Source organism: Prunus mume, linkage group LG2 (genome assembly GCF_029339155.1).
Source record: "Prunus mume cultivar Tortuosa linkage group LG2, ASM2933915v1, whole genome shotgun sequence".
NCBI classification, from domain to species: Eukaryota; Viridiplantae; Streptophyta; class Magnoliopsida; order Rosales; family Rosaceae; genus Prunus; species Prunus mume.
In genome coordinates, this window is record NC_142699.1 from 29,700,356 (window position 1) to 29,725,682 (window position 25,327).

Here is a 25,327-nt window from a genome sequence, read left to right on the forward strand (position 1 = left end):
TAATTTAGGCTCAATAGGTTTAGAGTTCTATTCACTTCCTGTTTAAATAAAAATAATAAATTATTTTTTTTAGAACTTTTCTTATTGAGAGGAATTATAATATACTAAATTCATACACAATACACGAATGTTACAACTCAATTGATAACCTTTACTAAGAAGCAATTGCTGCAAAACACTACACCAGTAGGTCATTTGCAAATCAAACAAATTAAAAATAGAGCAAAATAGAGAAAGAAGACAACTCGATTAAAAATATAAAAAGAAAGGAGGAGACGATAAAGTAAAATCAGAAAACAGAGTAGGCAGAGAGCATCAAAGCGTGAAAGAGAGCAGCCGAAAGCAAAATTCTAACTCAAACAAAACACAAGCGACACTCGCAGAGACTTTCACAATCCCAAAGCAGCAATGCAAAACTTAAGCCCATCGCCACCGCCATTATCACCACCTTCATTTCTTTCCGCACCCACCGCCCTCTCAATCAAAGACCCCAAAGCCCTCCTCTCAATCATCCTAGTCTCTTCCCTTTTTGCTCTCCTCCTCTTCCTCTCTTCCTCTTCCTCATCCTCATTCTCATCCTCCTCTTCTTCTCCGCATTCTATGCCCGACCCGTATCTCTTCCCGACCCGACAAGCCCACCGCATCGTTTACCACGACAACAACTCCTCAGATCCCATCCCTCCCTCCATAGCCTACCTCTTGTCCGGGTCAAAAGGCGACTTGGGTCGGATCCTCAGACTCCTTTACGCCACTTACCACCCCAGAAACCAATATCTTCTCCACCTTGACCGCTTTGCTTCTGATTCTGAGCGTGAAAAGTTGGCTCTCAAAGTCCAGTCACTCCCCATTTTCAGAGCTGCCCAGAATGTCCATGTCATTGGAAAGGCTGATTTTGTGTACCCAACAGGATCTTCTGGTATCTCCTTTACGCTTCATGGCGCGTCGATTCTGCTTCGCTTGTCGCCCATTTGGGATTGGTTTATCAGCCTCAGTGTTGGTGATTATCCACTTGTTACACAAGACGGTATGGATTTTGTGGCATTGTTGTTGGATTTGAATTACTGTTTCTGATTTTTTTTTTTTTTTAGTGTATTTTTTGGTTTTATGTCGGATTTTTTATATGGGGTTTTCTGGGTTGTGTAGATCTTCTTCACATTATGTCATTCCTGCCCAAAGATCTAAACTTTGTGAACCATTCAAGTTATATTGGTTGGAGAGAGTACGATCGTATGCCTTTCAGATTTATCGATTTCGCATTTATGTTTGTATTCAAGTTTTGTGTGGATGCTGTAAATGAAATGTAAGGTTTGTGTTTGCTGTTTACAGGTCTAGGAGATTGAAACCGATAATTGTTGATCCGGGGCTTTATCTTTCTCAGAAAACTGAGATGTTCTATGCTGCACAGAAAAGGGTGTTGCCTAATGCTTACCGGTTGTTCACAGGTGCATTTTCTTTGTGAACTAGTTTTTGCTTAAATTAAGTTCTTTATTTCAATTATCAAAGAGGAAATTGTACTACGAAAAATGTGATTGCCTGTGTGTTAGTTTGAGCTTCATTTGCACGCAGTATGAGTTGTTTACAGAGCGAATGAACATCAATAGTCTATCTAAGTTATCCTCGCAAAATTTTAGTTGAGATTTAGTTATCCATTGTACTTCCATCAATTAGTGCTATAATTTGGTCAATTTGCAACGTGTTTAAATTTGAAATTCAAATGATGTTACCAAAGAATAACCTATAAAGTGGTGTGAGCTTGTAGATTGTGTGATTAGGCTAGGTGAGTCCCACTGCTGGATGCATAAGGATCCATCAAGCAGTTATCGGATTGAAGCAATCACCTACCCTTGAGCATCTAATGGGTTATCACTTTCTGTTTGCATTGCTAGAGCTGGAGAAAAAGCTGAAAGGTAACAGCCTTCCAGTTTGTTTTTCACTGTCATTGGTGCCAAGAATTTTTTGGCCAAGTATTATGGTTTTGGTGGTTTAGTATCAAAACCAATTTTGGTTAGAAAAGAATCCAATTTTGGAACACTACTCAAGTGGTCTTTTCTATGGTGGTGGAGAACCTGGAGATGCATAGAGGACCTAGGGTGCTTTGTATGAAGCCTTGCAATTTCCATTCAAACAAAGTGAATTTGAGTTCTTAAATTTATCTAGTGGTTCCTTTAGCTTTGTGTTCAGAACTAAAATTATAATTACTGGTTACTACTTTCCCATCCGTAGTGTCAATTGCAGAAAGATATTAGGAATGAGTCAGTTTGACCTTTTAGTTGCCAACAAACTTAGAGATTGAATTAGTGATTCTTCTTTTTCTTCCCCATAAATACTATGTAATATGTGATATTCTTAAGTTTTGCACACTGATGATGTAAAATATGTATTCTTCTTAAATTTAACCTTTGAGTTCTGTCACAAAGAGGCAGTCTAGATGAGTTAATATCAGCTTTTTACCTGGATTAAACTGAATAGATTCAAGATTACTTGCCTATACAGCAATGACCACAATGTTTTCCGATTACCATATAAAAAAGGAATAAGCATTGAAGAGAATCAGCGTAGAAAGACAATCAGAAAGAAGATAAGCATTTGGCATAAACTTTGGGCAAAGAAATGTAACATCCACCCGGTGACCTTCGTCACCGTACTCTCTTGATAGCTTCAATAGTTCACTGAAAGGCTTGAGAAATGGGATATAGCATTGGAAAGGTTATTAAAGTGGGCAGAGAAGCAAAGTAGGGTGATCCAGTTATGAGACTATCTGATTGAAGATCTCGTAACTCTGGTGGTCTTTGGGACTGAGACCATGGACCAATTGATATGTGCCAGTTATGCCTACCGTGATGCCCTTACGCTATCCTGAAATTTGCACTACTACTTTGTAGATGTGAACTGTACTGTGCTTAACTGTTCGCTGATCGTTGTTATGTAAAACTTCCCTTTTTTGCTTTCTCTCTTTTTTCCAATTGAGATAGGGATCATTTTGGAAACTTAGTAGTAGCAGTTTATTAAAAATAATTGTCAGACTAACTTGTATGATCATTTTTCTCTGCAGGTTCTTCTTTTGCGATTCTAAGTCGTAATTTTATTGAGTTTTGTGTTGTTGGTACTGATAACCTGCCAAGGACTGTATTGATGTATTTTTCTAACACACCTTCAGCCCTTTCCAACTACTTCCCTACCATTCTTTGCAACTCCTATCAGTTCAATAAAACTGTCATAAACCACAACTTGCTATATGCTAATTTCGACACACGAAAGAAGCCCCAGCCAATCAGTTCCGATGATTATGATGTTATGATTCATCATGGGGCTGCCTTTGCCACAGGATTCCGGTTAGATGATCCAATGCTTGACCGTATAGATAGAGATGTATTAAAGCGCGGTCGAGGAAAAGTTGTGCCTGGTGGCTGGTGTTTAGGTGGGTTTGGAAATGACACGTGCTCAGTCTGGGGAGATGCTGATATTTTGCGGCCTGGTCCAGGTGTAAGAGGACTTGAGAAACTTATGGTTGGATTGCTCTCAAATGGCTCATTTCGATCTCATCAATGTCTATATGAGTGATCTGGATCCTCTGTCCCACGAGAGATTGAATGAAAACGATAATGTGAGTTGCCCCTTCAGCATTTGAAAATTTGGGAGAAGAGTATCTGATAGGGACTGATTTTAGCGAAACTAGGCTAAGTTAAATTGAAATTGTTGTAAAATGTATTACAAATCATTGTGCTTGGAGTTGACCAAGGTGTCCTGTTGTACAAGTGATGTATTACAAAGCATATAACTTGAAATGTCATATATCTCCTTTTGCTATCGAGGTTGAGCTCTAAGCATACAGGTTTGTTGGTGAAAATGCACTATGCGTTAGTATTTTGTTTTCCTTAAAATATGTATTCTGAGTCATTATTTTTCCAGAGCGTTCCAATAATATATTTGCATGATAATATTAGTTTGCAATTTTTTATTTATGAAATTGACTCATTTTACTATTGAAAGCCTAGCTCCTTAAAGCTAAATTTGTTTATAACGTTGACAATTAAGGTTATGAAATAAAACTGATTTTTGAAAAGCAAAGGGCAAGGGGAGCCTTGGATGGCTGGATCATTAGGGTTTTTCTTTTTGTAATTCTTTAAGCACAATGTGACACTGCTAGCATCCATAACATTAACACCACTAACATTGGGACAACAGCTGCAAATACAAGTGCCCACGATACATTAAGACCATATTTATTGTCATTCCTTTTCTAACAATGGCGTTCCCTGGAATTGGAGGAACATCATAGTACAAGGGATCTAGGGAAGCCAATATGGAGACGGTGAAACATCTGCCTCGGCCCTTTGTTGAATTTTTGACACACTTCACTACAAACCTGTGCAATATGAATAAGTTCTAGCACATCCTCAGGTCTTCTCTATCTCTACAATAACAATTCATCCGCCGTCTCCATGAGCAGCATGTTTTCTCATTATTGCACTCAAATCTATCTCTCCCTCTCCCTCTCTTGGGCTTGCAAGAATTTTAGAAAAATCCAAAAAATGTGGCTACTGCAAAAACTAGAAACAAACCACCGCCCACATAGCCAACCTGATTGAAGATACCGTGAGTTTAATGTTGTAATATTATAACATCAAGCTACAAGTTTCTAATATTAATAATATCAAGGGAAGGTTATGGATCTTACCAGTTTTTCTGAAATGTAGTTGGCAAGAAATGCACCTCCTAGAACAGCAATAGATGTTGCAAGTACATGCCCAGCAATGGCTCCACTTGCTACACCCCATGGAGACTGTATTCAGGAATTCTTTTAGACAAAAACCATCACCAAAATATAGTAAAACATGGAAGGAAAGATATGCTGTGTCTTAAACTAAACATGGTTGCACCTGTGCAGCACCAAGAGCAATCGTGGCAAGCATTGAGCGATCTCCCCATTCCTAGAAGCAAAAACAATATAGTAAAGTTGACATCTGTCCTTCAGGCCATAGTAATACGCATGTAAAATGATTCTGCAAATTAGGCAACATGCTTACGGCGACAAATATAAGGGTGAATGATTTCCAGACAATTTCAAGGGGATTAGAGAGCCTCTTTGACACCTGAGAAAGTTTAAATGATAAGAATGGCTCAGAACAGAATCTTCTAAATGGATTTGGGAAAATATACCACACATGGACACAGACGCGCATGCGCCAACACACAGCCAAATCATTGAGAAAAACAAAAATTTGAATTGTGCCCCTGCAATAAAAAATTGCAAAAGGCAGAAGTTTGTATATGCACAAAGCCTGAGTATTATAACCTTGTGAACTACTAGACTACCTTCTCTTTCACAAACTCCTCAGCTTCAACATATTCATCAAGCTCAGGACTGCTCTTATCACCGCTCTTAGCAACATTGGATGGAAGGTCCCACGCATCTTTTATTGATTTGAGACCGAAGAATAGTAGAAGAGTTACAGCTGCATATTCTCCAATTGGCAAGGCTGTTGATATGGCAACAGAACAACAAAAGGATGAGATTTAATGTCAAATATGGTTTTACATAATTTCATCAGGCCATTAAAAAATGCATCTCAAAATTGATATAAGTTTGTGACATCATTAAAATATCAAGCACAAGTATTTACTGTTCAAATTATTGACATTCACTGAAAACAGCCAACTATGAAAGGAGTTTAGAATAGAAACTTGCGACTGATCATCCAATCTCATACAATGATATCTAAGCACATACAAATCCATAAAATTGCATAATCCTCATTAATCAATTTACAAATAAAGCCATACATCAAAAGACACGAGAATTTTATCTCAAAATTCAAATTCTTCATACAAAATCTACAGGCATCCATGATGGTTTAACATTGGCTTCGATGCACCATGCACAGGTAATTTGGAACTTGGGTTTCTCTGATTCGGTGATTTTCTGGTAGATTTTTGGTTGAGAATTAGCATTGATAGAGAGCAATGATGAAGAATATGATGTCCATTTGGTTTCCTTACAACCCATTTTCATGAAATTGTAGTACTCATCATCATGTGTTACATGCTTCATTTCTGTTGAAATTGATGATTTTGAATAAGAGAGAACCACGAGAAGTATATGTTAGAGTATTACAGAGCATTTGAGCACATGCAGTCCTGTCCGACACACACCAATAAATACTGGGACGAATCCCACTACGGGAGGCCCCAAGAGGTTGGGGTGGTCGAAATCAAGACCATCTCGGAGTAAATTAAAATTGAGTCAAGGCTAACATATCCAAGAACATGATGTTTCTTTGTTTAACTTCAATTTAGGCACTATCTAGTAGACATAACCAACTAAGATGCGTGAATAGAGAACACGACAGGTTGCATGTGGCATGGGAAAAAAAAACCAGCTAGTATTGTATTTCAAAAGAATCATCAAGATGATAAAAGTCGTTAATGACATTGATTAGGGACTTTTGGATTTTGGGGGGAGAGGGGGAGAGAGGAGGGAGACTAACCCTTTTTCTTTATAAAAAGCTTAGTTGACAGGCAAGCTGATTAGCATTGGAAGACTATTTACTATTATCTAACTGATCTGCCGGATAGCAGCACATTAATATTCGCTAACCTGTTTTCTGAATATATGTTCAAGATGAGAAATGCCAAGAATTACAACTTACTTGTCTGGAATTGAGCAGGCACCGAGTTAAATATTCGCCCAATAATGACAGACAGGATTGTCATAAGTGAAAGAGCACCAGTTGACCCCAACAGAACCTGTTAAATTAAAGCAAGTAACCCAAGTATTCGTCAATTAATACTGAATCTGTTTTAATATGGCTGTCCGAAATAGCATTTTCAATTTCATCAACACCATTTAACTCAGTTGTTCTCAGAATGACATTTCCATTGTTTTGTATTAAGGGAGCGTGAAGATCCTAAACACAGATTTAGTTCACCAATGGCACTCTAAACTCATGTATTAAGAAAGGATTTTGCATTAAGTTTTCAAGTTTTTTTTTGTCTCCTAAATATCTAGATTATAGGGAGGGTAACATTATGCTTGAACCATTTTGGTCATCAACGTAAGAGGTTCTTGGAATTAATTTCATCTCACTAGTTTTATCAAATTACAGGCTGTTGTCTCTTTTGTAATATATGTATTGGGGTTGGTACTTAAATTACTTCAGAACAGTTCAGGCTTTTTGAGATCCTAAGCTATGTATAAACACTATAGAGAGAAAAATAACAATTAGCTCGACTAGAACAAACTAAGGACAACAAAGCATTGTTAGTTGTTGTTTCCTTTTGGGGTTTTATCCCCCTTATCTCATCCAAAAAAACAAAAAAATAAGGGGGCAACAAAGCATTCCTCCATGAATTTTTTGAAATTCAGGACTGAGGAACTTCAATTCGTAATTAGGAATCTACAAAAACAAACTAATCAGTATATTGTTTCTTAATTCAAGAGTAATTCCATATCTTCAAATGGTTTACTAAAGATAACTCTTCCAATAAGGGTTCAGCTGCCTTTAGGTTTTAATTATGTCCTGCTTTATATCCAATTACAGTTTTCCCCTCTGTTGCACATTAAGGGAAGAAAAGCAGAAAACAATATATTTTCTGTTGCAAGGAGAAACCACAGTTTGTTTCCTTTTCCATAATAGAAATCAAGGGTTTATCCATATATAAGTATAAATTTGTCAGTTACTAGGTATAAACACTCATCCAACAAAAAATATACATGTATATATGTGTGCCCACACAGATCGGCGAAATAACTGAAGAAAGAACATAATCAACCTTAGTATAGTCAAAATTTAGAGAAGTTAGAAAAAATCATACCAGTGCTTTGTCATATTGCATGGCCAGGAGTGCAGCAATGAAGAATGTCTAGTCAATAAACAGAAAGTATAACTTAGGTCCAACTTTCAACTCTAGTATAACACATACTAGAAAAATTACGGAGAGTTTCACGTCTTGGAAACTAGCTTTATGACATAGTTTTCAGGTTCAATAGATTAAATTCCTTAATTCATGATGATAGTATATCCAATCTCAGCCAATTCAATAATCAAATGTTAATGACAGTCAACAGGTAGTTAGATCTAAAGGATAATTAAAATTTTCTAAAAGTGAAATCTTCATAATAACAAAATAGAAACTATTATTTTCTTAACCCCAGTACTCAACTTTACCAAAAATTGTCATCTCTCTAGGTTTAGCTACACGAATCTTTTGTGCCATACCACATTACTTAAGGTCACTATTCTGCTCTACTTAGGATTATATCTTGGAAATGCAGACGCATCTTTTACATGTAAAATTCCCAACATCTTTGTCACCAATTGACATGAACATGAAAATAAAATAGAAAACAGCTAAAAAAGTTGAGTTACCTTGTCACCAATTTCAGAAACAAATATTAAAGAAAATGCAGCTGTGAAGCCTGATTTTGCAATTGCTGCTAAAAGTGTTGAAGGTCCTCCTTTCACAAAGGCAATCAGAGAAAAAACTAAGGCACACCCAAGTAGCACAAGACCCACAGATAGAGGATAAGGGATTTGAATTTGACGCTTCTCACTGCCAAATCATGAAATATGAGTATGGTTCAGGTAGCTCATTATGGACTGATAGCAGTTTAATATGCAACAATTCAAAGGAATCAAGTCAGATGATATATAATACACAACCACACACACTACTATATCATCAATTCAACAGGAAATCAAATCAATTCAATAAAGCTCACATTTCAGATGAACTGTCAGTGGGTGCATCATTGGGAACCATTTTCTCATTCTTGTTTTCCTCCCTGCCATCATAGCCTCCAGATCCAATACTAACGTTAGATGCTTGAACTCGTATTTTGCCGCCCGTGGGCCTTGATATCTCTCTATATCTTACTATAAATAAGTTAGGCAGTGTATTACTCAGAACATGCTATAAACACACAAAATATATGACCTCACAGATCAAAGAAGAAAGGCAAACAGTATGGCCTTCACAAGTATTACAAGAATTAGCACCTTTGAAACTAGACAGAGTGATTTGTTCAAGAAAAGTCAATAATGTATTACTTCAAACATTTGTAACTAATCACAAGAAGTAAATATACAATGCATTATTATTGGGTATGCCGTATGCATCCGAATCAACTAACTGAAGCAATTCATGAAAAAACGGCAACTTGCAAACAATCATATGCACCTGCCATCTGAACTGAAACAATTTATGTCCACTACCACCACTAACTGAAGCAACCAGCCTCCTAAACCGAATTCTTACACACTTAACTATACATAAAATGGTTAGATTTACTATGATTCTCCCAACCCAAATGGCACAATTTTCACAAGAATCAATCTACAAGGTCAACCCAGATAGCCAATGAATCTTGTAATTGGTGTCTTATTGGGTAACTGAGTCTAAATTATCAAAAACATGATAGCTCAACTTCCACTAAAAATCTTCCAGCACTCAAATTGTATAGGAAGTCATAAAACAAATGTAAATCCAAAGACTAACCAATATGCAAGAAGTCCCTCTTTGAATTCCAGATAGACGGTAAAGATTCCAACTTGAAAAATAGAAGTGTTTCAGAGAGAAATAATTGGATGAGAACTTACACGAGGGTGAGATGGGCTTTCTAGAAACAGTGGGACAGCTTGGTAGAGTGTCCACCAAAGCTGACAAAGGAAGCTTCTTTCCTGGAATGAATGGTGTATGAGGAAGCCCCAATCCCTGCATTCTTTCTTTCCTGTAAGACTTTTCTTTTTACAGTTTTTTCATCTCCACCCAAAAGACGACTACTTTTTTTTTTCCTCTTTTGTATGTTGGGTTTTGAGTTTTCGCAAAGCAGAACTTGGGATTGAGCTAAGAAGCCGTTGCCCAGTTGAGCAAGCTCTGTTTTTAAAGCTTTCAAGATAGTTCCGAGGGTGGGGATTTTCTAGGCTGCCACGTGTATTATGGGAGAGATAAAATGGAAGCTTGGTAACGTGCCCACCGAACGACGATGGATGGCTATGTGTACGGAGGGCCGTAGGCTACAAATTGAAGCAAAGAAAATTTGGATTATGCTAGCAATCATCAAAACGCGTTTGAATGACTGTGAACTATTAATTAATTAGAAAACTCACATATATCAATGGTTCACAATTATTTAAAACACCCATGTAATGCTTGACAAGATTTGCTAGCTCTCAATTATAAGAAAAAAAACAAAGAACTATAAATAAGGAGGGTTAATTTCAAACGGGAACAACTTGATTTTGATGGAACAAACTCATATTACAAACTTTTTTGTTCTTTTTCAACAATTTCTAAAGAGGCAAGGAGCTGTTTTGGCATGTTGTTTACACACTCTCCCTCTAGATATGATTCTTCACGTCACGGCCGTTTTTTGCCTTTATTGGGGCCTTCTGGTTGGTTCTCTTTTTGTTGTGAAGTAAGGCCTTGTGTTTGGGTGTTTTGTCACAGTCATTGTATGTGTGTTTTTGGTTTGTTGTGTTGGGCCGGTGTAGATTTTTGAGTTTGGACTAAACTTTTGTGCAATTTAAGTTCTTATCAATGAAGTTCAGATAGGATGGCCCAAAATTGAAGAAAGGAAAAAACTCTGTTGATTTATGGCTGTCACTCCCACATTTTGGAGAGAGTGTGGATAGGTTGGGGAGTTGGACCCTTCCCTTCATGTAACGCAAAACCAACAATTTACAAAAGGACCGGCGCTTGATGAAGATGCTACCATTGAATAAATTGTACAGGTGCATGTGTGCAGTTTGTGCTGATTTACTATATAGTTACGAGTTCTCGTAACAAGCTATATTGAGTCGTAAGGGTTTGTAACTCAAGTAGTTAAGGACATTTACTTCTACACTCAAGGTCCTAGGTTCGATTCCTTCCTCTCCAATATCACACTATCTTGAAAAGCTATATAGAGCCTGCCTAACTTAGGATTTTATTTTCCTTTCTATAATTTATTATTTTCATTGGAGATGACTTGTTTAAGAGTGAAGGAAAAAAAAAAAAACAGTTCCAGACTTATGGCCATTTTGGCTGGTTAACATTCTAGTAGACGGAATCTTTGGACAATTAGAAGGGGCAAGGTGGCTCAATTTTAATTGTTATATTCATTCCACTTTCCTTCATCCATGTTAGAGAATTAGTCAGACAAACATAAGATTGGAAACAAGTCTCCCAAAAAGCAAATGTGGGGATATTTCAATGTCAAATTTTCCCTTGTTGGATCTATAAATTAAAGTTTTTTGTGTTATATTATTAGTATGCTCGGTTTTCGTTATAATTCGAGTAATGCTACAGACACCAAATCATGTTTTGAGGACTATTGCAAGATTTTTTGCATGGTAAATTAACTTGCACAATCAATTCTTTGAACCGTACTTGTGAGGTGTGGTCTCCTCTAGGTTTAATAATTCTGCCAAGTTCATCAATCTTACAAATTTGCATCCCGCAAGGTAATCAACAAATCGACCTCATCATCATGATGATGACATTGGATATTTTTGTCAATATCTTCACATAGATTTGAAATTATACATTAAATACATGCATTCTATCTGATGGAGGGGCCAGCCTCCACCGCCCAATCTCATTACAGTCCTTGACAAATGACTATTTTACTCATATTTTTTGAATGTATCGTATTATATATTCAGAAAAACGTGTGAGTTGTGATTTTTTACCATCACTAATAATTCCTACTATGCATGCATAAAGACATACAAATCCACAGTTTATTTCCTGTAGCAAATGAGGGCAATAATTTGAGTGCTTTGAAAGATTGTTGGGTTATCTTACTTAAAAGTTGATCATCACAAGATAATTTTCTCTCTTATCAAAGTGATGAATATCAGTAGAAGCTGTTGGTAAAGACATGTTGGGATGAAAACATCCGAATCCTTCGAACCGTAAATCGTTCGAATCTCTTGCAACAAGTAAATAAGAACTGTGGTTTCCTTCAAGTAACTATTTCAAGAATTTGAAAAATTAGCATATGTAAAAGGCTCCTGACCTGAACTGTAACTCATCATATAGGAGAAAGACCAAAAGAGAAAGAGAAAAAAAAGGAAGCAAGAAAAGGAAAGTAAAGTAATTGATGGCGTGACGCATTGTATGAGGCACTAGTTGAAACCCCCAGGTGAAGAACGTGGAATTCTAAAATTGTGAGGGGTTAATGCTACAAAGTTATAGATGCATATATTTAGTTGGTACGTGAATTTTTGTAAGGCTCATGCCTTAGAATAAAGAACAACTTATCATAAAAGTTGGGGGGGAAAACAAGGACAAGAGAGTAAAGAAAACCCCATAGAAAATAGATCCATCTATTTTGAGAATCAATTTTTTCTTAGTGTCTATAGAAATACGGAATGGTCACGTGGTTCATTTTGTACATGTATTATAATATAAGTGAATATTTATTGATACTATTCTCTAAAGAGGAGGGAAATAAACCTGTAGTCCACACATGTTATAATGTATGTACCAGATGTACCACGTAGTCAGTAGTATTTTATAATTTCTCGATCATTTGATCTTACATTGTTTCTATATTGTACATGTACTTATAGTCTACTAATTCTTTTTTCTCTCATTTAATTTACTTAATTAGTTTTTGAGAATGAGTACAGATAACCCTATTTAGTTCTGTCGTAGTCCATAAAATTGGTAAAGAGAATATAATAAGCGTTTCCAGACTAAAATAACACCAAAAACAGTTTTTAGGAACAAAGTCAAACCGGCCTTTGTATGATCTGTATAATCATGAGTGCATATTTAATATATATTGCTTTCAAAACCAAAGAAATATGTATATAATAAATTGGAAAAATTGTTAGAGAAAAATAATAAGCAAATATTTCTGGACACGTTATATAAGAGGAGGCAATAAATCCAGACCTACTTCCTTACGCAGGTACCTTAATTACTACCACAAGATCTATAAGCTGGTGTCACGAGGTCGTGGCTCCCAGTATGGCCAATTGCATGAGCAGCACGACATCGTGTATGTTATTGGGGGATGAGCTTGGGTTTCAAACTTCCACCTATATTTTAAGCCTTGCCATAGAGATTGATGTCCATTAAATTCCTTTTTTTTTTAACAGATAAAACGATTCTAAACTATTCTAACGTATGAAGAGAGCGAGAAATCGAACTTAGTGCAAAGGAGTACGCACACTGCTTTGATTAATTGGCATAACTCACTTGTACAAAGTTCAACGATTGAATCGATTTTGAGTCCCTTTGGATTAATCTGCCTATTGTATCTGAATCAACAGACTGACGCCGTTTATATGCACCAATATTGCAAGTTCTAAATTGTGTAATGAATATCGTATCTTAGTGGCTTCCACACCACACAATATATAAGGTCAAGAATGTGTAAAGCAACCATCACATTACCTTATGGTATGTTCGCAGAAAATTTTCCATATCAATGGAAAAGGTTTCAAATTTTGCAATAATGCATGCGACCACACTTTTTTCTAAAGTGATGATGAAACAAACTACTTCTCCACAACGTGCATCGATCTCGCCTTTTTTTCTAACCAGCAAAACCCCAATTTTGACAAAGATGTTTGCACATTTTTTTCCAAATGAATCACAGTTTTCACGGAGGAAGATTTGAAGAGGAAGACCTCCCGATTTGCTAGGATCTTGATGACACAGAAAGGGATTTCAAGTGCAAAAAGAACTATGGGGAGCAATCTCTCACATCACCTGTTAACAAAAAACCAAAGAGAGCTTTTATATTTTGTTTGGCTTTCATGTTTTTCTTTTAAAATTGCTCCAACAAAATAAATTTGGTGTTAGAAGTGATATTAAAAGTGACATATGTGGTAAGGCGCTTCAAGTAGTTTAGAGTTTTTATCTCTGCACTCGAGGGCCTAAGTTTGATTCCCCTTTTCGTACGAAGAAGAATTTACATGTAACGGGGATGCCATCATGACGCTATCTCAAGCCTATCATGCATTGTCATGTCAGAAAGTTGCATTGACATGAAAAATTAAAACACCTATAACAATAAGTGATTGACTCATAATAGCTCCGGAGTTCCCTAGTATAAGTAAGATTTTTCTTCAAGGTGCAAGAATCATAGCCCTTAAACTAACTCAATAACAAGTTAAAATAAACAGCACTAGATAATTTAACTATAGTTACCAGTGCCAGATACATCACACATGACATCATCTAGCTGCTCTTATTATTTTTTATTCATGTGTATAATACTATAATATATGATATAACTTTCCACTCATCAATTCTCTTTCCCCCCACTTTGATGAAAGAAATAAAACAAGAAATATTTGGATCCTCTTCTTTTATGCAATTGAAAAAGAAAACATCTCCACGAGGGTGACGAAACTTTCTTAAAGAGTGAAAAATCCAAAACATAATCCGTAAAATTATTAAGTTATCCAAGATGATCCGTTTTAGCAGTGAAGACAATTAAAATTGAAATAATTTTATTTTTAATGGTTGAAACGGGTGATCCGTGGGTTGACAAAAAACAACAAGATATCATAGCTCAGGTGACTCTCAATTCCACTCGTTATCAATCCTATTCAATAAATCCCAACCCAAACTCGTAAGTTTTCGTGCAAATTTTATCATATATGTGTTGAAACAAGGGTAGAATTAGAAATTTTTCAAAGGGTGGGTTAGCTAAAAATTTTAGCTTTAAATCTAATGATATTTTTTAACTTACAATTTATATATATATATATATTCTAGAAATAAAAGTATACATTAAATCATATAACCACGTTAGTTCATAGCCCTATGAACTAATTTTTAACAAGTTTAGCATATAACAAATACAGATTAAATGCAACAAAATGGTTAACACAAGAACAATGGAGAAATCGCCAAGAAGACCACAAAACATACTTTGGAAAAATAATATTTCCCTATTCATAGAAATAGTGGGGAAACTGTCAAGAAGACCACAAAACGAGGGCCTCAACCACAAGTTGGAACGGCAAGTTGATGTGCTATATAGGTTCAACTGCTCGTGGTGTTAAAGAATACAAAAAGTATCATATCATAAACTTAATAAAATAGAAAGTCTCATATAATGAATGACTCTACTCCTAATAACATTGATGCATTTTGTATAAAACCCTATATCTGCTAAATAGATTATTAAATTAGACACAAAGAAATAAAAATGAATAGAACCTCTATTCACAAAAATAAATAAATAACATTTGAAGTTGCACTCTTAGTTAAGATGTGTATGTTAGAGATTTTTTGAACTAATGACTTTTTAAATTGAATTGTGATGCAATTCCAAAATTTCTATTAAAAAAAAAAAGTTGGCGGTGGAGTCAAGCTCGGCAGATGAGCCTCCTAACTTAAGGGGCAATGCTAATTAAACAATTAAAAGAAACTCTTCTTTCCTTCCTAATCCTAATCAAATTTAGAGATGGCACTGAAACCCATAAAGCAAGCACTGCTTCCAATCAAATCAAAACCCGATCTTGTTTTCTCATGTGTGAAATTAAATGGTTCTTTTTCCTTTTTGCCATGTTAAAAATCATGTTGGTTGCAGCTTATTTAGTGGTGGGCAAGGTTTCAATTGGAATTGAAAATAGTTTGCAATGGAAAAGGTGTAAAGCAAGGTATCATTGTTAGCAAAGATGAGAGTCATCACTGACATAATAAACTATAGATAAGGCATGTGCGCATTTGAAAAGAAAAAACTGATAAAAAGGACTTGACCAAATAAAATAGTTGCTGCTGGGACCGGAACGTTTGAAAAATAGAAAAACCAATCAATTAAGCAAATAATCCGATGCTAAATTATTGTTTACACAAAATTAACTATTGTATAAAAATCAAGCAAGGCTCCTGTTTATTTTTTATTTGCGACATAAGATAATTATAATATACTTTTATAACGGGCTAATACACTCACAATAAAATTACAACACTATTAACTATACATCAAACTCATCACGAATATATATCGTCTTCGTCATCCATTCAAACATAACTTAAAACCTCTTCTAACTAAATGAAGACAAACATCTTTAGACGAAACTGAAGTTTCAGTTCAGCAACAGTTTTTTAATTTTTTTACATGCATTTTTGTTGTTGTACAGTGCTCCACTGCATCAGATGCTTAATTATCGGCTATGGCCTCATTCGCACTCCTTTTCAGGCATGTCTAAATATTTATAGATTAAAACCTGACAGTTATAACTGATAAGGATGGTGGAGGGAAGGACATGCTTGCTTTATTGAAAATAATAAAGGAAATGATAAGTATGGTTTGCACAAAATTCAGAATGTGAATTGGAAATTAACCAACTGAAGTGACATAGTTTTGAACAAAGACCTTCGAGAATGTGAGAACATTTAAGCCACAATACTCACATAAATTATTTTGTTTGTTGCCTTTTTAGGTTTTGTGGATTACATAATATGCTAACGATCAAATATGTCTATTTTCTCTGGCACTCGAGGTCATAAATTCGTTTTCTCCTACCTTAATATTGAAAAAGAGTCGATTTTTTCACCTAAATGGTGAAACTGATGGAGTTTTTAGTGGAGGTGAGCCAACCCTCAACATTGTCCAAGTCAAAGGGATATGGCCAGCAAAGAGCCTTACCCTTTTGCTTGTGCTCCAATAGTTATCAACATCTTTCTATCTGTATAGACCTTTCTTTCTTTCTTTTTGTCTCTGTCAAATTGTGATGTTCTTGAATTTTCATACGGGACCCTCTGATATTCACCTTTCAACATTCCATGATTAGCATCAGACTCATAACCCACAAATATGGACTGGTTGATGATATGGACATAAAGCCATTGCCTAGTGGTTGGGCAGGCTAGGGATCTATCTCACCCAATTTTCCAATTTTCCTACGTCCGTATCCTTTAGATTTGTGGACCATGTGTATTTAACTTTGCCTACCTTGGATTATGATGCTCATTTTATTCATTTATTTGTTTTTGTATTAATCTGGTTTTGGCATAATCCGTTATTTAACTTTTTTGGTAATGCACCAAAACATTAGTTGATGTATTTTTTTTAAGTAGATAATCGATGGTTGAAAATTAATACTCCGTTGACAAAAAATAGTATTGCTCATTTCAAAGAAAAAGAAAAAATACCGGTCAAACAAAATTAGAACTAGAAAAATTTTAAAAGAAACAAAAAACTGACATACAACAAATTCATGTATAATTTTTTAGAGTCCTGTCAAATCTACATGGTTATTCATAGTTATTTATATATATATATATATATTTTAATACAAGTGATATTCTAAACTACAAAATGATGGAGGTTTCACACACACTATTAAAGTGTCATGAAGATTCGAACTTAAGACTATTGAACTAAACCCCGCTGGTCATTGATAGTTATTAAAATAAAAGACATTATTTATTTTTATATGCGCATAGGCTCTTAAAAATAGTCATCATACATTTTAAAATTTCATTTAATTTAACTAATTTTGAATAACATCTCTCTTATAAAAACGTGTTTAAAGAAAATAAAAATAAAAGGAAAGTGCATGATGACTATTTTCAAATATAATTATCAATTGTTCAATGTTATTCGTGGTACACTCTTATAGTGGTTTTTTTTTTTTTTTTGTGCATGTCTTCCAAAATATATATATATATATATATATATATATATCTGCTATTTCCACCCCTCTGTTCTATTTTCTCACCCACCTTATCTTCAAAATTTTAAAGACAAATTTACCCATTTATAAAATGACTTCTAAGGACTAAGGGACAAAACCAATCTCCCTCACCTAAGTGTGGGCAACCATTTTATACCAGCCATTGGATTAATCTCACAATACATAGAGCCTTTTATTAACTTAAATTCTTGACCCGCATATTGCACATAACTTCTTCTTCCTCATCTAGCCATCTCTTTGTTTTCTAAAAGCTTTCCCAAAGTTTTTCTATTTTTCCATTATAAATCTGATTTCTCTCAAAGGTATTATCATTTTCTCTACGAAACAAATGTGGGCAAAATTAATTTTCCCTTCAAAGGCTCCTATTGTCCTTTTAAGATTTCATAAAATTCTATGTCATGAAGTTGTTTAATTTTCGTCTATTTGCTTCAAACCACAAGCGATTGGTATTATTTGATTGAGGGAGATCAACATGATAGGAGCCTGGGGACCATAAGCATTCGAACCCATGCTTTAACTTCATGTTCTTCAACTACATATGTATTAAAATAAATAAATAAGAAATTAAAGAAAACCTAAAAATAAATAAATACCCAAATCCCCTCTTCTACTGCACACAACCCCTCTCATCACAAAGCCCATGCGTCACCTCCTCCAGGATGAGAAAGGAGGACGAACTCTTGAAAGAACCACAATCGGCTTGGAGGAAAGAAAGGGTTTCCCTTAATACGAGCCAGGAAGTAAAACGGATATAAGTTGGGATTTTGAGAGAATTTGTTTTGAATTAATAATTAAAGGGTATTTTAGGAATAACGATGGGTGGAAAGATATGATTGTGTTTTTTTTCAAATTTACATGATGGGTGAGAAAATAAGATGAGCGAAGAAATATGACAGGTGAGTGAAAATAGTAGCACTCTATATATAATTAACAACTCTTACTGAATATATGCAAGAGTTACAATTAAATAAGAAATTACATAATCTAGTAACTGATAAAGATGGAGTTAAATTTGTATTAAAAAATAACTTGATTAATACCGATAGATGTGATACAAAACGAATTTGTTTTAGTGTAAAGAAGCTACCTACCAACTCAATCTAAGAAAATCCTAAAGCTTTCTTCAGAAAAAGATAAAAAAGAAATTCAAACTTTTTTAGTTGCCTAAAAGTTCACAGTTCCCCTCCCCTCCCTTTCCGAAGCACTAAAAAAGAGGAAAACCGAGTCCCCACAACCATCTTCTTCTCTAGATAGAGAGACTCAGCAGCACACACACAGCGAAAGAGATAGAAAAGATGAGAAAAATATGAAGGCATGCTTTGTCGGCCATTGAAGCTTCAACCCAAGAGCTCTGGTCCCTTCTCTTCCAAAAGATCATTCATGCCCATCATTCCATTCCCGACTCTGAGCCGTGAGCTTCAACTGAAGGACTTGGCTTTACCTCTGTGTGTGTTGCTTTTCATAGTTTGAAAGGGTATTGATATTTCTGGAATAAAATATTCTCAACGAGATCTTTTATATGATTCTATGCACTTTGAGCTCTGAGTTTCTTGGTGCAAAAGCCGCAATAAAGGGGTGGGCTTTGAGATATTTGTGCACAAATCTTGGCCTGTAGACCGGAGATCCCCACCATTTGTGGAAAAGGCGAACTGGGTTTGCCTCACTTTTGTCTGTTGGTTCATAATTCCATGGTTTTCAGCTTGTCATTTCAGGGAGTCAGTGCCAAGAGGTGGACTTGCTGCTTGCATTATCACTTTTTTGATGAGTGATTATCATAGACTTTGAGAGGTATGCTAAAGCTACTACCTTTGTTGTTATTGGTTAATTTATTTTTCAGTTTTGGTGTTTTGGGTTGTTCTTCTTGACTGATTTGTCACTGTTTTCTCTTACACTGGTTAATTTGAATCATTCAGTTTGAGTTCTTGTTGGAAACAGTTCATAGGTTTGCTAAATTCATTAGTTTTGACTTTTGTGTTATTGGGTTGTCCCAAATGATTGTGTCATTTCTTTCCTTTTTGGTGTCTGAATTTGATTTTTAGGCTCTCTATGTTATCTATATGGGTCGCTGAGTTATCTAAATACCGAGTTTTGTTCTTTCAAATGGTTGGTTCCTTAAACTCTTGATATACGTGGATTTTGTACTGTAAAACTGGCTTCTTTAAAGGCAGTTTCTGAATTATCAAATTCTTTTGTGGTGAAAAAATCTGATTGTATTTTACTTGATTTAGTTTTACCGCATTGCATCTGAAGAGTTGTGCATTTGCAGGTGTTAAAATATCTGATTATGTTGTAGTTGTTTGTTTCAGGGTTACTAAAATGTCCAAAAAATCCGAGTTGAGGAGGGCTTTGGAAGTGGAGTTTGCAGGAATTTTACTTGCTTTGACTCTACTTGCTTCTACTTCAGAGGGGCTGAATACCGAGGGGCTGTACCTTTTAGAGCTAAAGAAAAGTATTCAGGATGAGTTTTATTTTTTGGGAAATTGGAACTCCTCTGATCAAACACCATGTGGTTGGATAGGTGTAAATTGCTCTTCTGGTTATGCTCCAGTGGTCAAAGGTCTTAATTTAAGTTTCCTGAATCTGTCAGGAGTCCTCAGCCCTAGCATTGGTGGTTTGGTTCATCTAACTTTTCTTGATCTTTCACACAATGATTTCTTGGGAGGCATACCCAAGGAGATTGGAAACTGTTCGAGTTTGGAACAACTTTATCTGAACGATAACCAGTTTACAGGCCAAATACCTGTGGAGGTGGGTAAGCTGTCAAATTTAAGAAGTTTGAATATTTGTAATAACAAAATCAATGGTTCTCTTCCAGAGGAGCTTGGGAACTTGTCTTCACTGGTTGATTTTGTGGCATACACCAACAATATTACTGGTTCAATACCCCCATCTTTTGGAAATCTCAAGAATCTGGTAACTTTTAGAGCTGGGCAGAATGCTATTTCTGGTAGCATGCCAGCCGAAATTGGTGGATGTCAGAGCTTGAAACTGCTTGGTCTTGCCCAAAATGCTATAGGGGGGGAATTGCCTAAGGCGATTGGGATGCTTCAGAGCATGACAGATATGATCCTGTGGGGTAACCAGGTATCTGGGCCTATACCAAAGGAGCTTGGAAATTGCACTAGCCTTGAGACTATTGCTTTGTATCAGAACAATCTTGTGGGGCCTATACCTCCAGAACTTGGGAAACTGAAGTCATTGAAGAAATTGTACATCTACAGGAATGGCTTGAATGGAACCATTCCACGGGAAATTGGAAATCTTTCTTTTGCAACTGAGATTGATTTCTCGGAGAACTATTTGATAGGTGAGATCCCAACAGAGTTAAGTAAGATAAGAGGTCTAAGCTTACTGTACCTTTTCCAGAACCAGCTAACAGGTGTGATTCCAAATGAACTGAGTAGCTTGAGGAACTTGACAAAGCTTGATCTTTCAATGAATTACCTCAAAGGTCCTATTCCGGATGGGTTTCAATATTTGACTGAACTGTACCAGTTACAGCTGTTTAACAATTCTCTAAGCGGTAGCATACCTCGGTGGCTTGGACTTCACAGTGGACTTTGGGTAGTTGATTTTTCCGATAACTTTCTGACAGGAAGAATACCTCCATATCTCTGTCGACATTCCAATCTAATTTTGTTGAACCTAGAGGCTAATGATCTTAATGGAAATATTCCACCTGGAGTCTTGAACTGTAAATCATTAGTGCAACTTCGTCTAGTTGGAAACAGGCTAACTGGGAGCTTTCCTTCGGAGTTATGCAATTTGCCAAACCTTTCTGCAATTGAGTTGGACCAGAACAAATTCACTGGTCCAATTCCTCCAGAGATTAGGAACTGCCAAAAGTTGCAAAGGCTTCATATTTCAGACAATTACTTTACATCTGAGTTGCCAAAGGAAATAGGATATCTGTCTCAATTGGTGACTTTCAACATATCATCCAATTTGCTCACCGGGCGGATTCCGCCTGAAATTGTTAACTGCAAGATGCTTCAACGACTTGATCTCAGTCGGAATCGATTTGTAGACGCTTTGCCAAATGAGCTGGGAACCCTTTTGCAATTAGAGCTTCTCAGGCTTTCAGAAAATAATTTCATTGGAAACATACCAGCAGCACTAGGAAACCTCTCCCATTTGACAGAGTTGCAGATGGGTGGCAACTTGTTTTCTGGTGAAATACCACCAGAATTGGGTTCACTTTCAAGCTTGCAGATTGCAATGAATCTCAGTTTTAATAATTTCACTGGGAGAATACCACCAACGCTTGGAAATCTTAATTTACTTGAATTCCTGCTACTCAATAACAATCATTTGACTGGTGACATTCCCAGCTCATTTGAGAATCTGTCGAGCTTAATGGGCTGCAACTTCTCATACAATGACCTTACTGGACCTTTACCTCCCATCCCACTGTTTCAGAACATGGCAATTAGCAGCTTTATCGGGAACAAAGGTCTTTGTGGTGGACCTCTCGTTGGTTGCAGTGTAAATCCGTCTCTTCATTCTGTTCCATCTCTGGAAAGTGGGGGTACTCGACGCGGTAAAATTGTTACAGTAATTGCAGGTGCTGTGGGAGGTGTTTCTCTTATTCTCATTGCTATTATCTTATATTTCATGAGACGTCCAGGTCAGACAGTTCCTTCCTTGCAAGATAAAGATACTCTATCTCCTGATATGGATATGTACTTGCCTCCAAAGGAGGGATTCACATTCCAAGATCTAGTTGAGGCGACAAATAACTTTCATGAAAGCTATGTTATTGGAAGGGGAGCTTGTGGAACCGTTTACAAGGCAGTAATGAAAACTGGACAGACAGTTGCTGTTAAGAAGCTATCATCGAACCGGGAGGGCAACAACATTGAAAACAGTTTCCAGGCTGAGATTTCGACTTTAGGAAATATAAGGCATCGAAATATTGTGAAGTTATATGGATTCTGTTATCACCAGGGTTCCAATCTTCTTCTTTATGAGTACATGGCAAAGGGTAGCTTGGGTGAATTGCTTCATGGTGCCTCTTGTAGCTTGGACTGGCCAACTCGTTTTATGATTGCCCTTGGAGCTGCTGAAGGTCTTTCTTATTTACATCATGACTGCAAACCCAGGATTGTCCACCGTGATATAAAGTCCAATAACATTTTGCTAGATGAGAAATTCGAAGCCCATGTAGGTGATTTTGGTTTGGCAAAAGTGATTGATATGCCTTATTCAAAATCAATGTCAGCAGTTGCAGGATCATATGGATATATTGCTCCTGGTAAGCTTCCCATTTGTTCTTCATTATTTACTTAAATAGTTACTGAATTGCCATTTACTCCGAGAATACTGCTGAAGAACAAGTATTCTTTAAGGCTGAAAGTACTAATTTCTAGTTTCTCTAAGACCCATATTCCCCCCCTCTTTTCCCTGATGATTTATTTTGGCGATTCTTTTAATGTTGGGACATCTTTTCTTACATATTGTAAAGTAAAAATAGAAATCAAATTTCCTCCATGTTGATAGATAGTGTTACAGCTACAACTTGGTTGTTGAGGATATGTAAGAAGAGGGAAATTGAAAGTTCAAGCATTAAATTTTAAATTCTTTGTTATTTGGAAACCTCTTTCTTAATCCCTCATTTTGTCGTTGGAACCCTTGAATAAGAACGTAAGCAGCAGAAATAATCTGGTTAGGATATTTTATTCTTTTCCTAGTCTCTTTTGAAAGGTGCCAAGGGGCCATCACCAAAGTTCAGAAGCTGTCTACAAAAATTTAAAAACTAAAGACAAAACAACACCTAGAAAAGAATTAAAAGATAAGGGAGGAGCCTTATGTGTCCCCTAGGAAACTCATTTGTGGATTGGCTTGATGTGTGCATATTGATTTATGTGTTTTTTATCCATGTACTGAGAAACATGATAACTTCTCATAAATAAATGGATATATGTTAACTTATCTACGAGGTGCTTGCCCCAATGGCTGGCTGTGGCTGACTTGTTAAATTTGTACTTTTTGGATTTTCATTTGTTTACTCTTCCCTTTCTCTCTCTGCAGTTGCTTAGTTCATTCCTGTTTATCATTTTCAGAGTCAATTTTTTTATTGAATGGTTGATAATGTTACTCTTCTTCATGGCAGAGTATGCGTACACCATGAAGGTTACAGAAAAATGCGATATCTATAGCTACGGCGTTGTTCTATTGGAGTTGCTAACTGGAAGAACTCCTGTACAGTCACTAGATCAAGGAGGTGATCTTGTCACGTGGGTGAGGCATTATGTTCAAGACCATTCATTGACATCTGGGATACTTGATAGTCGGTTAAATCTTCAGGACAGAAGTATTGTTGATCACATGCTTACTGTCTTAAAAATTGCTTTGATATGCACAAGCACGACGCCTTTCGACCGTCCTTCAATTCGAGAAGTTGTGCTGATGCTTACTGAGTCTAATGAGCAAGAAGGGGACTTTATTCCATCTCCAACTTATGATCTTCCTTTGAAAGTTGATACAGATCTTCCGAAGGATGATGAAGATCTTCCTTTGAAAGACAACACCCGACATCCTCCTTCGAAAGATGATACTCGATGAAAGTATACGACACATCCCTAGATTTTAGTAACTCAGATGATTTTTTTGGGTGCTGATTCTTCCTCGAATTATTTGCAACAAGGAAATGGTAATAGCTTGTACATTTTTCCATCCAACTAGAAATATGAATACTGGAATTTTCCTTTCTAATTTATGAGGGTATTTAAAGTTGCTCTCAAAGTTTGTTTCTTTTCTTACTATACAGTGTATACAGTATAGTAAAAATCAGAGTACAGTTATGCTATGTGCATTTTAAATGGCATTATGTTCACTTTTAAATCTTAATCCATTGAATAACAAAGAAGCCTGAATTTAACTTTTGTCATCAATTCAAAACTACAGATTTTGTGGTCACGTTTTGTAATTTGATTTTTTTTTCTTCATAAATTTAAAAATAAGAAAAAGTAGGCTTGGGCTTCAATGGGGCACAAGGCCTGCCCTGAAGTGATCAGTATTTCCCCAATCCAAAATTTTCACAAACCCAATCAACTTGGCGTTGCCTTCAAGTTTGAATCCAAAAATTCGAACTCGAGCCGAATCGGACTGATCCAAAACTTCCACTTGGTATACGCATATTCATTAAGTACATTCTACAATAAAGTGAAGAGAAGTAACGTTATATTAATTGAAATCCATCCCGCATTTAGTTGTGGCCTATAAACTACAACTTGCTAGATATAGTGCAGTCACGTGAATGAGCTAGACCATGGTATTTGTTTGCAGTTTATTATCATAGGGTTTGATGTAACGCAAGGTTTAAAGGGATTGTATACAAAACAATTACATTACCAATTGCAAAGCATCAAACTTTAAATTCAAAATCAATGTACTGGATAAAATCAGCATTCTTGCACATTCATAGCCTGGAATGGCCTAGGGGTTGATGAACTTGCCCGACTGGACCGGCCATGGATAACAATTCTGATCATGAAAACAAATGCCAAGAAAATAAACAGTCCAATAACATTTGCTACATCCATCTCTATCTGCTCTGTAGACATCGTAGTAATGAAACTCTCTTGACCATCTAAAGCTGCAAAAGAACAGTGTGGTTCCAAAAATATTTTGCCTAAAACGAAACTCAAAGCTCTCCCCAGGATGAAGTACGC

General features: G+C 36.1%; 3 protein-coding genes across 4 annotated transcripts; 2 read left to right on the forward strand and 1 right to left on the reverse strand.

Annotated features, from left to right (window-relative positions):
- The first annotated feature begins 287 nt into the window (after positions 1-287).
- Positions 288-3,847, forward strand: LOC103323765 (Core-2/I-branching beta-1,6-N-acetylglucosaminyltransferase family protein). Its single transcript, XM_008225774.2, has 4 exons — positions 288-1,024; positions 1,144-1,219; positions 1,327-1,442; positions 3,053-3,847. The coding sequence occupies exons 1-4, from the start codon at positions 409-411 to the stop codon at positions 3,559-3,561; spliced, it is 1,317 nt and encodes a 438-aa protein (XP_008223996.2). The 5' UTR covers positions 288-408; the 3' UTR covers positions 3,562-3,847.
- Positions 3,848-4,153: 306 nt separating this feature from the next.
- LOC103323764 (protein PAM71-homolog, chloroplastic) lies at positions 4,154-9,993 on the reverse strand. Its single transcript, XM_008225773.3, has 10 exons — positions 9,600-9,993; positions 8,723-8,876; positions 8,370-8,553; positions 7,816-7,863; positions 6,651-6,747; positions 5,317-5,480; positions 5,028-5,093; positions 4,881-4,931; positions 4,679-4,783; positions 4,154-4,581 (listed from the first exon to the last, which is right to left on the reverse strand). The coding sequence occupies exons 1-10, from the start codon at positions 9,718-9,720 to the stop codon at positions 4,516-4,518; spliced, it is 1,056 nt and encodes a 351-aa protein (XP_008223995.2). The 5' UTR covers positions 9,721-9,993; the 3' UTR covers positions 4,154-4,515.
- Positions 9,994-18,808: 8,815 nt separating this feature from the next.
- Positions 18,809-24,503, forward strand: LOC103323762 (Leucine-rich repeat receptor-like protein kinase family protein). 2 transcript variants are annotated; one of them, XM_089046450.1, is made up of 3 exons: positions 18,809-19,442; positions 19,948-22,908; positions 23,767-24,503. In XM_089046450.1, exons 2-3 carry the CDS (start codon positions 19,971-19,973, stop codon positions 24,216-24,218), a joined length of 3,390 nt encoding a protein of 1,129 aa, XP_088902576.1. In that variant the 5' UTR covers positions 18,809-19,442; positions 19,948-19,970; the 3' UTR covers positions 24,219-24,503. The 2 variants fall into 2 exon arrangements, with proteins under 2 accessions (XP_088902576.1, XP_008223994.2); XM_008225772.3 differs by having other exon boundaries at positions 19,961-22,908.
- The last annotated feature ends 824 nt before the right edge of the window (positions 24,504-25,327 follow it).